This window comes from Atta colombica, unplaced genomic scaffold (genome assembly GCF_001594045.1).
Source record: "Atta colombica isolate Treedump-2 unplaced genomic scaffold, Acol1.0 scaffold102, whole genome shotgun sequence".
Lineage (NCBI taxonomy): Eukaryota > Metazoa > Arthropoda > Insecta > Hymenoptera > Formicidae > Atta > Atta colombica.
In genome coordinates, this window is record NW_017259187.1 from 1,035,182 (window position 1) to 1,054,406 (window position 19,225).

Genomic DNA, 19,225 nt, shown 5'->3' on the forward strand with positions numbered 1-19,225 from the left:
ATAAATCACGAAAAGTAATGCTTTTCTAGAAAATGTCTGCATATCTTACTCTCTAAAAATTATAATTTTAAAAATAAAGAAAACATTCTATGGATAAAACAAACCTCTGAAATATCAAATAAATACTTATACATACTTCTTTTACTCGTCAAATTTTTTTACTCATTAGATTCCAAAATCGTGCACTTTAATGGTGAGAATATCTCTCGTGACAAGATTCTCTCGCGAAAATGACAAAGAAAATTTATCATCTGGTCAGTATTCAAATTTATTATCTGGTCAGAAACACCCTGGGACGATAACAAAAAACAAGTTCCTTCCTTTCCCTAAAACACCAATCAGTACTTTGTGAAACACGTTCCTTTATTGCGAATTCGAGATAATCATTTCTTCTGATAATTCGATGATCGGAAAGCTTTGTTGAATATTCTTTAAATGCCATATCCATACAGTAAGATTTTAAGATCTCGGATAATAAATAAGCAATTTTATTACCTCCAACTTTTCATTTCATAATATATGATTTCATAATCATAATATATGATTCTATTCTAGTATAGATACAATTTCTGCTTTTGTGTCATTCTTTACAAATGTGATTGAATTCTTAAATAAAGTTAAGTACAATACATGTAACATGCGTAATATGTTGCTACAAAATTATTAATTTCTAATTCAACTTTACATATTATAAAAATTTGTCATTTTCTATCTGGAGTGAATCTAATTTAAAAATATATTATTTTTTAAATTATTATATATTAATACACCTTCGACAAAATCAACAATATTTTATATTCTGCATGATATTATTATGCAAATATCTGTAAGCGAAAGTGTGAGATTGAACTGAAAAGGGGTCTGATTCAATCAGGTCGTGCAAGATTGTAATATAGTCGAGACGAGTTTCATACGAGTATAGCCATCGAATCGAAATGTAAATGTATGCTAGGGGCAAGGTATGAGTTTGTCAAGCGAGAAACTTATATCATCAACGATCATTCTTGAGAAAATCATGAAACGGAGTAACATATCATGGCAATTAACCGCCTTCGGCCGCGAGTCTAAACGAATTTATCTTGACAAATCTAAATTTTATTTCGACGACGCAGACATTGCGCCGGAAGTGGAGGATGTATATACGAATTTTGGAAGATCGCCAATCGTAGCAATCGTGCCGGATGTAGGCGAGTGATTCGATCGACGAGAGACAGGAGGCTGGCTGGTCGGCTGGCTGGCTGCACTTTCAGGGAGCAATGTCCTGCCTATGCGAATATGGTCTCAAACGAACGCGACGGAAAGGAAGATACGAACGAACAAGAAGAAGCAGAAGAGATCCGCTCTCTTGCCCGAATGTGCAAGGTCCTGACATCGGCGAGCGAGCGCACCGATTGGTTCCAGCAATCGCGAGATTTTTGCCTCCCTTTGCACCCCAAAATATATACCATCGTCTTGCATTCTTTTCACCCATCTCAGTTTTAGCATTGTTAATTATTTTTAACTAAAACTGATTTTGTGACGCTCTTTCTAGAATCGCTCTTCAGAATTTAGAAATTAATTGAAAACCAGTTAAATCGCAATTAAAATTAATAAACATTTAAAAAAATCGGACTTTAAAGATAGATATTGACTCTGTGGAGATATAAATCATTACCGTGCACCTATACTATAAAATTTTGACATCCATTTCCATTTAGAAAATGCGGTATTTATCTCATGTGTGACAGATGGTTGCAATGTTTCACAGTCCATTAAGAATTCTCGATGTTGCGGATACGCTAACACGAATTACGATGCCTTTCAGTGATAAAAGAAATCGTCGATCGTAATGCAATATGATGTGATAAAACCCGCGACATCCACCATGGAGGACATATTCTATTACGTTCATGCGTCTCTCGATAAACGCGACGAGGTATGTAACATCACAACTGATGCATCTATCCGTTATATTACAGTACATTAATGTCACTGCGTATCATTTCGAACTAAGTTGCGACCACGAACATAGCAAATTTTACCTACAATCTGTAACGCTGTCACCTAACTTCTTATCGCTATGAATATAAGTGATCGTATATCGAGAGAAAACAAAATACTTATGGCAATTATAAATTTAGCAATTTTAATATCTATAGCTAGTTTTACAGAGTAATAACTACTAATCTAATACTCTAAAAATATAAGTTGCGGTAATAATATTTGTATATTATTAATTAATAGCGAAATAGTAACTCAACTACATTAAATAGTTATTTAAATATCATACAAATATCGACATATATTTATCTAGTTTAGACAAACATTTTTTTTTTAATATAATAAATAAATAAATAAAGCACACTATATCATACTAACAATTAATCATTGTTAGGATAACTTTAAAAAATACATTTAAAATTTGTTCACTCAAATCGCTCACCCACGAGCAGTACGCGGCATTGTCTCTCGAGAGAGATACAACAGAGTTCAATTTCTTCTAAGAAGAAAACTACTCAGCATATAATAAAACAATGCGCAACATTGGGTTTGAACTTCGATGACAAAAGTAAATGAGAGTCTCGACAATACAGTTTTCAATTCTGTACAAAAATTCAGTAATCTTATAATTCCTGGTTATCTAAATTATACATGAAGTTTGTAATTATATATTATATATAAAGTAACCAAAAACAATAAATAAATATAATAAAAACAATAAATAAATTAAATAAACTAAGAAAATGTAGTAATATTAATCATTTGTAGTTGATTAATTTCATACTCATCATATACATCAAAGTAATCGAAAATTTTCGGTTCGATGCTGATTAATTCGATTGATGCTGAACGGATATACGCGAAATCGCGTGCGATTGATAAAAGTCGAGTCTCAATCAACTTGATCGAATATTCGGACTTTGAATCAATCGATCGATTGCGTCGCGGCGCAAATGTTAAATGCGCAAAAGAGATAATTTTGCTAAATGTTAAAAATTTAGTTAGATACAGGTTTACAAATAACTTCGTTAGATCAAAATAATTATGAGTGTGTACTCTTTAAAACTGTCAGAGTGGATTGTTATTCAAAGAATCGAATTTCATTCTTAAAAATTGAAAATTGAACTATTCTTTTTCTAAAGTGACTCAATTTTCACTCTTTAGAGTGAGATTTCATTCTAAAGAATTTAGAGAATAGAAAACTCAAGCATGATAGCATCAAGCATGAAGTAACAAAAAAGTTACAAAAAAGTTTTGATACCCAAGCAATTAAGCAGCCTAATACATAATCATTTTAATAGTCCATCAACATTATTTAAAAAATTTAATTTAATTTAATTTTTAAATACTTCAGTAAAATTTATTTTCTGTGCGCGTTATGATCATTTTTGTCCTCGAGAGAGGCAAGATTCATCAGACATAGGGATAGGAGGCTACGGGAGAAAGGGAGTCTGCAACACTTGCCGAATAATCGCGCGGGACGAAACCCGGTTTGGTAGGATCGTGCCTCGGGAATTTCGCGGGAATGCATTGCCATGTTCGTTCTATTCACGATCTATTGCGCGGAATGAAAATCGCGGGACGCCAGCATGTCGAGCATGGAAACGTCGGGAGGAAGCAGAATGGGGGAAGGGCGAATTAATCGAGATTTTAATTGCAGGAATATGTCGCCCGCGGGCGCAGCATCCGTATGTAAATAGGAAACGTCGGTTTGCCTTTCGTTTAATGACGCGCGAATAAATATCATGGAAATTGTTGTTACGACGATATTAATAATTTATATGTGACATGAGGATAGATGAAGAAAAAGAAGGAAAAAGGAAAGCAAAGTTTCGACCCCTCTCTAATTGAAAATCCTAAATGGCTCACGCTGACCTACGTAACGAGGATTTATCGTTGACCGTATTTGACTCCAGTTATGCATAGAGCGCATTGTGCTGGCATAGGGAGGTAAATAGAAATCTCACTTCTCAATTGAACGTGCCTCAATTATCCTGATTGCGTTTGTACGGTCAAAGGTCGAGTTATGTGCATTACAATGCAACGAATAATAACGCGCCAGTTCTCTTCATATCGCGCTAGTAATAAACACATTAATTGATAAATAGCTCGATCAAGAAACTATTTTTAATTTTCTCTTCTCTCATAGGATTTTTCGAATAATTTAGAATTTGGTGAACAGGACGCTAATTAAATTTTTTAATATATAATTCCGTTTCTATTTTATTGTGTTAAAGTAGTCTTAAAGTCGAATTAAATTTAATTGGAAAAATTAGGTAATTTTATCTAATATTGAAAAAATTCGAAAAACATGTAAAAAAGTTTCACGTAATAGAAGTAAAATGTTTTTAATACTCCAATAATATCATTAAACGCTTTGCATGCGTATGATTCTTCGCAAAGTGCGAAATCACGAAGCGGAGACTATAATCATCCACCAGACTTATAGGATGGAACGACGGGGATCCTCTTACCTGTCCGATATCCCGCGTTGCTCAAGTAAGCAGCGAAGGAGTGTGGTTCGTGATCTCGTTGCCACTGGGGACTGCTGCAGTTGTCGTTGTTCGTGAAGACCTCATGATTGTGAACGTAACGACCGGTGAGCAAAGAACTCCTGCTTGGACAGCACATGGGAGTGGTCACGTACGCGTGTCTCAGCTCGGCGCCCTCGTTCCTTATTCGCTTCAAAGTCCGTGGCATAAAGTTCAGCGAACCTGCAATAGATACAAGGCGATCATTTTTGGATACAATTAAACTTATCGATTCGTCTCATGTGTATGCCAAAACATGTTCATTGTTCCGCAATCATTTAATCGTGTCGATTTCAGTATGCCGTTTATTATGCTGAATACGAATGTATTATTGATGCTTATATCACAAAATAAATATACGATTCACTTGTGGATTCTATAATTCATATTTGAAATAGCTAGTTTTTCATAATAAAAATACCAAATATATAAGATGTGTCACAATAAAAGAATAAGCTATTTTTTAAATTTGTTAAGGAGAGAAAAAACTTATTTTTTTTAAACCTATCACTTTAAGAACTTTACAAAAACCATAATACCTAAAAAATATTATTATCATAATAATTAAAAATATGAGTAGTCTCTCGTAAAAATTAAATAATTCTAATTTCTAAAAAATCGTGCTGAAGCTATTAAAATTTTAAAACGTTGCAAATCCAAGTAAAAATACAAAACGTTATAAGTCTAAATAAAGATGTCAATTGCACAATTTACGTTTTAAGTTGCACTATTCATTTTTCTTTGCTTGTAATAGCACTAATTTAGTCTTTTAATGTAACACGTTGAAAAAAAATAGTACAAACAATTAAAACAAATTCTAATTAAAATTTCGTGTTTGCTATAAAAAGAAATTGGTTCAAAATATCTATAAATGAAGATTTCGAGTGATGCTTGAAAATTCCTACAATTTAGTTTGATATTAACACAGACGAATTAGTGAAATAAATACACGTAAGGTTCTACGTAACGATAAGATTGCATATTGCACGCGTTTCTCTTCGGGTATGTGTCGCGATATCTTGAAGCGGGCCTTCGTAAGAACTGAGACTAATATCGTGATGACGAGATAAGGCGCCAGCAGGCTGCTGCACGCAATAAACAAAGTGAACTCTGTGTTCTACGTAGGCATTTATACCAGCGATAAATGAGCCTCTCAGAAGCCAAATTGATTGATTTCACAAAATAAAAAGATAGAGAGAGTTGATGAGGTAACAAACTAATCATGTGCTCTGCTACTAAAATTAAGAAATTTAAAGTAGGCGGGATTGATCAGATTGGCTTTTCCGAGAGATTTTTGTTTGTCTCTCGGATTACAAACCTAGTTCAACGTCTTGATCATCCGTCAGAATCAGCACGATGTTGGGTTTTCGTTCTCTAGACTGCTGATGCGGAAGATAGGGCGAGTTCGACTGATGATTGTAATTATTATTGCTGTTGTAATTCGACTTGTGAAGAGAACCGCGACGCTGCTGGCCGGTATACGCGTCATCCGCAGATCTGTCTCCGTCGGTCCGTCTGGCATTGACACTCAACAGGAGGAGGGCCAGAAATTGAAATAGCTTGCTCATGGCGGCGGCAGCGGTTGGTGGTCGTTTATGGACTGGCTACCTCAATCAAGTGTCATACCATGATTGTGACTGGAACAGGAAAACGGAGCACGCATCGCGTTAATGGGCGCGTGAGCTTGACGGTAATTGGATACCGCGGCGCGGTAGAAAAAGAAAAAAAAAGTCTTAAAGAATCTTTCTCACCTCATATATCTAGAATGTACATCCGCTTGAAAAAAAAAGAAAGAAATTGAAAAAGAGGTAATTGCATGAAAGAAGGAAATCGACTGTCACGAGAAATCATTTCAATCGCAATTTCTATTATTTCATATATTGTATTGATTGATGGAACTTCATAAGAATATTACGTGAAATATGGTTCACCAAAGCCAAGTCAAAATATTTTTATCACTGCAATTAAAGAAACAACTGATATTAAACTAAAATAAAAATAATTGTACAAGACAAATATATTTACGCAATAACTTTGATATCTGATGCCTTAAAATATTATTTCCTAAATGTCTGTAGATAAGTTTGTAGATAAATAACATTATAAAACTGTATTTCATAAGATAAAGATTTATATTTATAGATATACCTTTGTAATTATAATTACACAATATATTGTTATCATTATTTTATTTAATTGTTTAACATTTATAATTATGTATATATAATTATATATTTTAATAAATAATTAATGATCAATATATACTAATATACAAATAAATATTTAAATCGATTATTTTCGATTATCGAATAAGACCTACAAATCAATGATAATTTTTATATATATCTACAATCAAATGCAAATTTATAAAATTATAATTATAAAATTGCACTTAAATTGTTTAAATAATAATCAAATCCTCAGCATCTTTCTAACGATAAAAGTATTTCTGTGTTTCAACTTTTAATTAGGAATTTACAGCGAAATATACGGCGCAGTATATGCATATACTGTGCGATAAATATTCATCGAATCAGGCATTCCAATCATTCGATTGTGTTTGTGCACGAGGTGCGACGCGATATGGCCACGAATGAAATTCTTGCACGACCAAAACGCATTACGTAATACGTTAATATCCACGAGCAGTTTAGGTGCGCAGTATGATAATTATCTCCAATAAACACGGCAAACGTATTCAACATCGCGATCATTGCACGAATCGTGCGGAACAATTAACGAGTCGCATTAGTAACGATTCGATACGTTTACCGCAGATGCCGCGTACGCTATGCCCATCAGGCTTTACCAAGAACGAACGTGATCATCCGAAGTAACTACTAAACTCGTCTTGTTACTCAGGAATGAAAGATGAAAGGTGCAAAAAAAAAAAAAGAAATTATGTGACCTTGCCGAATTGTAGAAGCGAGGAACAAGCAAAGAATCATAATCGCATGGTTCGTGTTTTATGGCAGACTTCATCATGATGCATGTTGTAAAGATCTTATAAAGAACTAGAAGAAGAACAATAAATTGCACAAACCTGATTTGACTTCCCATTATTGACCTAGCCGTATATATTATTAAGATCGTAAAACACATCATAAATTTCTTATTTAAGGTCCGAAAAGCCAAAAAGTCTTGTTCTAAAATTTTTTAGATATTTAACAATTTTATGTATTAATATAGAATTATTAATTATACAACTGTTTAAGTATCTCATTTTAAAAAATGATATGCTTTTAATTTTAACAATTAAGTTTTGTTTATTTTTTATAAATAAAAATTAATAATAACGTCTAATACTTGCAAATTATATATAGTTTTGACAATAATTATCGTTTTATTCAATAAATTTATTCATAAATATAATATCTTAAAATTATTTAGCAATCTGATTTATTATATTCATTATCTATATATTCATTATCTATTATATTCATATTATATCTATATGCTCTTATAGTCATCTTAATCAAAAAAGTTTTTTTATAATGAAATTTTCCGATGGTTTTTCGACTAGAATATCAATGAAAAAAAGATTCATAAACGGTACTGCAACGAAGTTTATAATTTTTTTCATTATCTTCTATTATCCCTCTAATCTATTATCCCTTTAATCTCGTTTATCGATTGCACGTGAGACGAATAAAAGAACATACGCTTCGAGCAACACGATAGGTGGTATTTTAAGACATCTAGAAACTAGAAGAAAATCGAATGATGAGACTCAAATGTGAGTCCGATTGGGTTGATTGGATGAAAAAATGCTAGAGCGTATTTTCGCAGACAGTCAAATATGGATGCGGATGGTTGCACAGCTGCAAACGCACGATGCTGGACAGAGTTCCCACGATTCGAGAGGATACACTAAGGAAGAATATTACTTGCGGAAATCGCAGCGCCTTCGGTTTCTTATTGTATATCCTTCCGTACGCACCTTTAATGCAATAAAATTTATTTCTCGTAACGTATATCCTTTTACGTTTAAATAACAGCGATTTTTTAAAAATCACATGTTACTTTCAAAGCATAGGTATTTATTTTTTTATACGTTGTTTATACTTAAACAAACTTTTTATCATATTTTTGATATCATATTTCTACATTTTTTCCAAATTTTTAACATATTATGCTTTTTTATTATGTTTCTTCTATTATAGCATATTCTCGATGTCTAGTACGGGATATTTTAGAATCTGGTACAAACTTCAGAGGATAATAAATCTCAAAAGAATCAACTTTTGTTAAGAAACCTGTATCCTCTCGAATACATTTTTAGAGTTATATATCTTTAAAGCAACTGTGAGTACGTAATCGATCGCGTGGCAGCATTGCACGTGACGTCTAACAATACTAGTCCGTTTTTGTTTATTTTTCTTATCTTTTTACGAAACAAAGTCAAAGGACGTGAACCTGTATCTATTGTCAAACGTCACGCGCGACTGGTAGCTCCTTAAAAATGCATTCGAGGATACAGGTTCCTTAACAAAAGTTTATTCTTTTATGAAATTTATTATAACAAAATTTACCTAACAAAAGTTTTTTTCTGAAATTTACCATCCAATGAAATTTGTGTCAGAGTTTTTAAAATACTCTGTATCAAAATAATGTTACTGATTAATAGCTGCATTCAGATACGAGGAAGTTGTTCGAATGACGATCAAAATGATCGTATTCATATTGCCAGAAGTCACTATTATATTATATATCTACTTCGTATAAACTCGCACGCGCATATATCACGTGTGCAGATTAATGTATCGCTCTTTTAACCTACAGAATCCAGTTTCAACACCTAATGGTTACATACCCACGTGATAATTCTAACATTAATTCTCTCTCTCATATTTGCGATACGATCTCCCAAAATGGTTTCCTGCGTTATTTCATCAGGAAGAACGACAAGATTAAAATAACTTATGCTCGAACGAATGATAAATGTAGGTGGATCGATGATGGAATTGATGTTGTGTATATTATAAATATTCAAAACGCCTTCGCGCTCACAATTTCCGCTCAAATGCTAAAGATATTACTAAAATTGCATGAATGAAAATAAAATATAAATAACTGCAGTAAAATTTTGCAAATTTCTGAATAAATTTGATTTGATAACAACGCTTTAAAATAATGCAATCGTTTATTCTAAATAATTCTTAAAATTTCGTTAAGAAATGAATCTATAATTTGTACATACAATATCTATAATTATATGTCGATAACACACAGTCTTCCCATCAATAACTTAATTTATTATATCTAAAAATTGAACTTTTTTTCTCTCTTACACTTTACAAATTGAACTTTTTTTCTCGCTTCTAAAACGATTTGCTCATTTATACAAAAACATTTTTACAACAAGAGCATTTTTACTATAATTAAATTACTATAATTTAATCAGAATAAAGAAAAATTTTTTAATTTTTGTTATTAAATTGTATCGATTGTTTCATTTATTAAATTACAAACAAATAAATTAGGTATTAAAATTCACGTTTTTTTATTTATATTCTTCTAGAAAATTTATTTATTATATGCTACTGCTATATATTATGTATTCGTTAACACGTATGCTTAATGCTCACTTGGCAAGAGCCTCAATTCTGTCCGCACTTGAAATACGATCAAGTCTGCCAATAAATACAAGCACGGAGAACACCTTTAATACACACAGATCTGGCATTCGTAAAGTACACGCAGTGACGTTTCCAAGCAAGGTACATAATACTTGTGTGGATACTACATGGTGGATTCTTCCTCCTCGATCGACATGATCATGCTCGTAAGATTTCATCTTGTATATATCCACCTTGCACGTTGTATTTCACGTTGATTGCACAGGGAGGCGTAAGGATAATGATAATCCAGATAACACGAGTTATTCATCCAGTCGCGAGATAAGTCGCTTCTCTACCTACTTATGTACAGAATGTGTCTTAAAACATGAGCATTATTTTTGAATATATGAATTTGAAATATATAATATTCGCAAAACGGCAAAAAATATTGTTTGCATTAAAAACGTGTGCATTAAATCTTCATTTCTATCTTTAAAAATACTTAAATTTAAGAATATACATGCTTCTGTTATACATCTTTTACAAAATATAAAAAATATGTTAAACTAAACATAGTTAAAAACATAAATCGTTGTGAGATATTAATCTTTTAATCTATAATTAAATTCAACTCTAATATCATTTAATAATGAAAGTAGAAATAAATATAATTTAATACAGAATTGCTTAATATATTTTTTCGACTATAATATATTTTTTCGAATGTTTATAACATATTTCGTAAGAAATACCCACGTTTCAAGACATCATAAGCTCGTAATCCTTGAACTCATTTTTTATATCTTTCGTGGGAGTAGTATATATTTATATGTCTATAAAAATATCGTCAATGCTGCACATGTATAAATGGTATTATTTTTTTTTACGATTTAACGTATGTAATATTTTTATTACATACATAGTGGTCGTAATTTAAGAGAGCATCCAAAAAATAAAATAAAATAAAAAATAGTAAGAAAATAAAATAGAGTTTTATGATTATCAGTACTCAAATAATTTTATAGTAGCCCAGAAATGATATGTTATTTATTTAGTCGCATCAATCATCACATTGTGTCCGTATCGCCGTGACATAAGTTATTATGCTAATTAGCATCAAGTATGCGTGCGCGACAAGTTGAGAGGCGGCTGGAAAGATGTCAGGAAGTCATGTTCGGCCCAGACTACTCGATCGCATCTCTGATCCTGCATTAATTACTGCTAATTGATAGCCACCTTGTTTCTAGTCGAACAGGCGGACGGCACTGAGAACGCGAATGAAAAGAAAAAAAGTAGGAACAATGGATACTTCCAAGAAATTCAAAATTTTAACAAAAATGGTATTTTTTTATTTACAAAGACGTATTCAAGTTTTGATTGTCGTGCAAATTAAATACGCGTTTTTTCCAAATTGCATTCATCTCAATTTCGATCAAGTACTCACATTTTCGTACAACAATTCGAATATTTTTTAGATTTTGAAATTTGCGATATCGAATCCATCGTATTAAATTTATCAATTTTATTGGATGTGTATTCAGCGATTTAAAAAATTTTAAATTTATATAAATATAATTATTGAAAGTTATTTGGTAAATTGTCAAATCTAATTCAACTTTTATATAATAGAGCCTACAAATTTAATTATGAATCTTATTAACTACAACCAACATAAAAAAATTCTTTATGAAGGCTAAAAGAAGGCTTCTTGAAGGATACTTAATTTTGATTGCAATAAATTTTCTTTAGCATGTTAATGACACATCGTAATTATAAAATGACAAAGTGCGTAAAAATACTTCTTTTTTACAACATTAACTGCAAATTTCTCAAAATTGTGATGTGATGGAGCAATTTAGAAATTGGATTCAGCATCCAAAAAATTATAGGAAATAATTATAATAAGTTTCGTTTTGATGCTTTTTGAATTGTGTTAACTCTAAAAGCTATTAAGAAATAATTACGTGAATATACATTATTGATGATCCTTACGCCAATACGTAAATCCTGATCATGCATTTGCTATGCATATACTATGCAATAACTGATGTCACTTCCTGGATAGAATAGCAGGAACAAACGCGCGCTGAATTTAGCACAATCAGATAACGAGTGCACACGTGCATAGATCTTTTGACTTTGCACAAGGCGTGAATATGCGTACGTATACCCATATCACATGTTACATCCGTTTGTCAATCTTGAATTGCACCTTGCGGACTTGGAAATCTAATCCTGTTGCTACTGTTTCCTATAAAGATAAATATAAAAAATTCCAAAAACTCTTTCACTATCAATAATAGATGAGATACGAAGTATTATCACAATTTATAGAAATTTTTTAAACTTTTGTCAAAATAGAAAACGAGAAAAAAAGAAGAAAGAATCATAATTAATCATTAATAGTTATTGCTAAAAATTGTAATGTCCAAAAAATGTAAAATCTTATTATATTCATTATTAATAATAATTATTTCATTTGATACTTGATTTGATACTGATTTTATAATATCTAAAAAGTATGCGTAAGATTTGCAAGATATAAGATATTTTATAAGACTGAGAAATTAAGAAAAGTTATAATTTATTCAATATTTATTATATAAATGTCTGCTAAAATTTTATTTATTATTTAGCCTATCCGATTTTATTCAAAATATGATTTATATCGCAAATGCGTTTATAATCCAACTAATAAATTAATTTTTTTTAAATATCTCGTTTAATATTTGTAAATTTTCATTTAATATACCTTCATAGAATGGCATTCTTATATGCTTCAAAATAGTTCCATATAATTAATATATTGTGACAACAGAAACTTAATAATTTATATACGTTTATATATGTATTTATATATGTAACATCAAATTAATGCTGTGTAAATTGAAAAACAATAGTGGCACTGTAGTACAAAAGATGCATTCGACATTCGAAATGGGCACACCGGATTGAGCAAATTTAACGCAAGGAATGTTTCCTGTTTCACATTGTCTGTCCATGTACTTCTGTATATAGACATAGATCATGTGATGGCGCTATTTCCTGCATCTGCTTTGATACCACACATATTAGTCGACTAATTACTCGACACACCGGACGTGATTTATGTATCGTCCGCTTCGCACATCTATTTATTGTACACAATTTTCTGGAACAATATACATATGTAAGAAACATTTTCCAATCATAAATCTTTCATTCTATATAAATTCGATAAAAAAAAACATTACGATATTTTATATTTAACATTAATTTCAATAATAAAGTACAATAAAAATATTTTCTAAAATTTTCATTCGTTCTATTCAAGTAATGCTTGTGTCTTTTATATTAGTTGGAAACAAACTTAAATTTACTTTTCATAAAAATTATTTTTGTTTGAAACGAGAAATAAAATTTTAATCACTCTTAAAAATTTATGTCCACTATTTCTCGTTTCAAATCAAAAACGTACTGGATAAAAAGCAAGCGTTTATTCAATTTCAAAGATAAAACACGAATACAAACATTGATGGTAAACTCAATGAATTTTAAAAGAATAAAATGTACGAATAAGAGAGAAAAAAGGAGGAGAAGGGAAGAAAAAGAGAATTATACGTCCTCTATTACAGTAACAGAATACACACACGCACGCACGCACATATATGTGTATACATTCATACCCCAATTTTTATACAAAATCCAGATGGAGTTGCATATAGAAAATATATCGGGTTATTTTAATATAATGATGCCTTTTCGAACAGACATTGCATTTATAAAATTGATCAATATTAATAGATTACATTTTATAAATGCAATGCCTGCTACTGAAAGCATTACATTTATAAAATAGCCGACATATTGACCAATATGTTGATGTACCGCAACATGCGGTACATGAATCATTTCTAACGATTTAATAATATATCTCTTTATAATCATACCGAGTTTATGGTTCACTACTTATATTTATTAATTTCTGAAAGGCGAAGTTTTGTATAAATAATTCCATCAATGAATTAACAAACATAAGTTATCGTCAAACAAAAATGATTTAACTGGCGAATTTGGATTCTCCATTTTTCTCCATTTTTTGTTTTCTTAACAATGCAATTTCGTAAACTAGATAATTTTTTCATTTTCTATCACAAATAGAAATCACATTTTGTGTTATTATCAAAAACGCTATAAATGCTCAATCAATTGTATTTGCTAATAAATGAAAAGAGAGAGATGTCAACCATCGTCTAATAATCTTAAAGATATTAGTGTCGAGACGATAGCAGCCGGTGCTGTTAACGACAGCTTTCTTCGTCGATACAATAAGAGACCGAGGTTGAGAATGGTGACGAAGGGTGGAATGCGGACGAAGAATGAAAAGGGCGTCGAAGCCGAGCCCGATAAACGTCCGCGGAGCGTGAAAATGAGGAACGACGAGGGCACCGTACGCATGACACCACGGCGACGTGTAGGCGGTTATTGTTCGGTTGAGATTTCGAGGGAGAGATCTCCCGAGGAGAGCATATCGCGTCTCGACACGAGAGAGATCGAGATCGTATCGCGAGAGCGGAAACTCGAGGACTCCGATTAAATGAACGTGCTCCATTCGAAATAAAAGAAAGAGGGAATAAAGAAACGAGGTGGTTCCTTCTCACAACAGATATCAAAGGTTGTGAGGAAGATAAATCAGAAATTACGGAATGCAAGAACAAGAGGAAGAAATATCTATATCTCTTTTCCTCGTAATGTTTTTATCAGCAGACTTAACAGCTCGATGATTCTCTGCGCGTTTGTCCGTGAAGTGAACGATAATTTCGAAAGCTTTTTGAATTTTCGCGAAAATGAGAATAGATATTATATATTAGACAATGAGAATAGATATTATGTATTCATGATTTCTCTTATGATCCATTCATGATGTTGATTAAAACTTGAAAATCTTTTATTTAGTTTTAAATAGGTATTATTAATAGATCGCTCAATTTATATTTCATTATGAATGACAGATTACTCCATAGGATTCATATATATAGCTCTGGGACTTTTCGTTTTTCTTTTTTGAAAAAGCAAAAAGATGTGAATGCATCTTCATATATCATTTTCATTTCATAATAACACATCTTTCACGCGGTGGATTTAATTAAGAAAACGTCGGAATGTTAAAGTTTCTCTCGTATGCATGTATATGTCGGTAATCATGAAGACAAATAGTATCATAATTTTGGAAAATCTAATCATAAACTACATCATATTTTATATGGTAACACTTGCATGTGAAACTTTATCAAGACAGTATGACGACAATAAGTGTTTTAAATAGGTTTAAATAGTTTTAAATTTTCTTAAATAATTAAGAGAAGGAATATTTTTAATCAAAGTATCTAACGAATCTTAATCAAATGACAAGTGATTTACGTTCTCATAATCACGAATGGATCTTACACTGAAAAATTTACGAAAGAAAGTCCGGCTGCTCGTTGTCAGCAAATATTCCATCTTGACGTGGTAATGTAATAGATAATCACGCGGAATTAATGACGAGAAGAAGTGATATCTAGCGAAAATTGCGCAGTATGGCATCCGTACATGTCGCACATATGAAAAGATGACATAAAACGTGAAGGACAGAAGATAAAGAACGAAGGATAAGGTCAAACAAGTTCGCGTAGAGAGGAAGAGGAGACTCCTCACAAGAAATGATGAAACGAGAAACGAAGAATCGTGGAGAATGCTAGACAGCTTGGCGACGTCGACTTTATCGGCCCACGCGACGCTCTTCAAGTCGTGTCCTATACGCATACACCGCATGGGAAGGCCTCTTCTGCCTTCCCATCGTTCGTGTCGACATTAATGTATGAATATGGTATGAGTGAACCGGCTTTACTATGAGGAGACAGCAACGATTTCACCTGAGATGCCTTTGGTAAGAACGCGCATTTCTCAGTGCGTTTGATATACTGTTAAATTCGTCAAATTAATTTGAATTATTTTTAATCATTTCCATAATCGCTATTACCCTACTCAATATGTCATTAATTTAATTAAAAAAGAGATAAACAATTTAACTTAAGATAAGACAATGTATTAAATTTGACTCAAATTTATTTTAGTCGTCATAATTCATTATATATTTTATTACATAATTCATTATATATTTATAATTTATTTTATTTATACTAAGTCCAATATATGTTGTTTACTTTGAATTTTGAAACTAATTACAAGATGGATTGACTTACATTTTGATATATATTGTGTTATTTTTAATAAAATGTTATTTTTAATTGAAGTAATTACCGTTGCTTCTTTGACATCAAAGTATTACATATTCACAATAGAATCAAAACAAATCCAGGTCTCAATCATTTAAAAATCAAAATGTTCGAATCGTAAATACATCTTGCGAGAGTCAGTTTATATCTCCGAATGCATCGTTAAAAATATATAGTATTGAAATTGAATATATAAATTATTTTAGAAAGCTATAGTCTGTATATATATATATATATATATATAAAATCTCAGGTTGTTCCATCTTCAGATAAACTAAGTGATAATTTATCTAATAGATAAAAGAGAGAGCAACAGAAAGCTAAGATTTATCGAAACGTGAAGTGGAATAACCTAGCCTTAGAAGTATATTTTTACTTCAAAGATTATTAAAATATTTATGTCATCTATCTCTAATTTTAGAAATTATAAATACACGTATATCGCTATATTTATAGTATTATGTCTATTTTGCTACTCATTCTGCTCTGAAATTCTTTTATATATACGCTAAATAAATCTATTTCTATTAAAATCCGTGTAAGCTAAGAAAGACATTCTCGTTTGTATTCCTGTAAATGCGTTTTATGAATGTGCGTCTAACAATAAAATATTGATGCTGATTTATATCCCGATTTATATCTAGTTTACAAGATTATTAGCCCGCTCAAAAAAATTCATTAATTATTTATGTATCATCTCCGTCACCGTCTATTTTTTTTACAGTGACAATCAATTTTATTCAACATTTAACAAAGCTGCAATTTATTTATATGCGAGATCCGAACAATTAAAATACAACAAATAGATTAGTAAAAAAAGATCGATGATTTAAAATAATCAAATACTTATTTTCTGTTTATTGTCCGTACAAGAAGTCAGTTTCGACGTGTACGTAGATCTCCTTTAATAAGATACTTATGTGATAAAACCGATGAAGCAATATATAATTAAATATAATACATAATAATATGATACATATATTTTCATTACGCAGACAATTTTGAGACACGCCATACTGATTATTGCAAAATTGCATTCTCAGATATCAAGTCTCTCAATTTCCTTTGAAACGCTCATCCGTCATTTTATAAATAAAAGTAATAATTACAAAAATCTTTTCTTTCTGTTCAATTATGGAATCTGACAGCAACGCTTAAGATAATTAGATGATTGCATAGTCTTGACTCGTATAATTTGCGCGTGTGTTGCAGTAGACAATATAAGAAGACAAAAATATTTCTCTGAATTTGTTGCTAAGCTGCAAAAATATCGGACACTGATTGCCGCCCGCAATATCATAAATACCAGGAATCTTCCATGCCAATTATCGTAATAATCCTGGATAAAATGTTCATAGAAACGATCGATATAAATTAAATTGCGAATCCAAGAAAGGATCGAGTCTCGACAGGTTTTGAACGAGAAATAACACGCTGCAGACTTTAACGTCATGTCAGCATCGGCGACGGCTTGTGCACTTTAGTTAATGCAGAGGTTCGCGGTTAGAATTACTCGCAGTTTAAGTATAGAGGCACGATGTGAAAACTATGCTACCAATTATTTCTTATCATAAGAAATTTTAGTATCTGTGTAATACAAATTTTCAATCTCAATAATCAGAGAAATATGCATGGCAATCTGTGTTAATAAAAAAATAAATAAATAAATTCCTTAAAGCAAAAATGAAAAAGATAAAATTTACATGGCGTATGAGAAATTATCGTACAAAAAAATTTCGTAATACTGAAAAATCTAAAATATTTCAATATTTCCAATGTAATACAATAATTAATAAATTATAATAGCAATATATATAATTACTTATAAATAAATCGATTAGACAAATAATCTGATATATGTAGTTTAATGATGCGTGAAGGGTGTTTCACGATTATCTAGGAAATATTATGAAAAAAGAAAAAATATACAAGTTTATGCATTCGTTCACGTTCAGTTAATTGCTGAATCCCGACTAAGCAATTAGATTCATTAGAACAAAATTACCGGTTAAACGTACTACCGTATAGCAAACCGTTTATGTCGATTTGCACATATATGTATTTATCACGTAGCTCTCTCTTTTTCTCTGGCAACATGAAGCATGTTTCTTTTTTTGTTAATTCTAAGAAATAGTAGTTCGTATTTTTAAATATGAAAAATTATTTATGTCCCATTCCATCTCATATTTATCTCATTTCATGTCAAAATTGATCCAATGACTAATAAGGGATAACCGTTGTATGCGACGAATATGTTGTCTGGCTGATAAAATTATAAGCATGTAAGTACAATCGAATAAATCCATCCATAATAAAACTGCGTGATCAAGAAAACAAAATCCAAAAAGTGAAAAATCTGAATTCCAAAGAATCGGAAATCAACCAAGTCACTTCGTCTAATAATAACTTATGTATGCATCTATTGATTCATAGATGAAGCAAGTTAAAAATGCAAAGCTTTCCAAAAATTAATTTGTACATTATAAGCACATTGTAAAAAGAAGTACTGAATTTTAATATATTGGAATTTTATACTTATCTTCATTTTTTTAAATACTTAAAGATATTTTAAACTATTTCAATAAACAAAATATCTTTAAGTATTTAAAAAAACGGGGATAAGAATGAAACATTTTAATATCTTAAAGTTAAACTTCTTTTTTGATATATACCTACATGCATAATTCTCAAAAAGCAAAAATATTAAAAATCATTTTATTAATATTCTATTATAATCAATTTTGTGTTTTCTTGTATAATGAGACATTATTTATGTCCAACTCTATTTAGAGTATAAAAATTGGAGTACAAATATATATGTACACATACATACATACATACATATATATATGTGTGTGTGTGTGTGTGTGTGTGTGTATATATATATATATATATA

The 19,225-nt window shown here is 30.9% G+C and overlaps 1 protein-coding gene across 5 annotated transcripts in view; it reads right to left on the reverse strand.

The window, feature by feature from the left end:
* The window catches only part of LOC108688093 (extracellular sulfatase SULF-1 homolog), an 86,918-nt gene that overhangs the window by 22,136 nt on the left and 45,557 nt on the right, over window positions 1-19,225 (reverse strand). For all 5 annotated transcript variants that reach the window (XM_018194212.1, XM_018194229.1, XM_018194196.1 and 2 more), the window contains exons 2-3: window positions 5,830-6,148; window positions 4,455-4,694 (exon numbers count right to left, since the gene is read on the reverse strand). In XM_018194212.1, coding sequence (XP_018049701.1) covers window positions 4,455-4,694; window positions 5,830-6,079 — 490 coding nt within the window. In that variant the 5' untranslated portion in view covers window positions 6,080-6,148. The remainder of the gene's footprint in view (window positions 1-4,454; window positions 4,695-5,829; window positions 6,149-19,225) is intronic.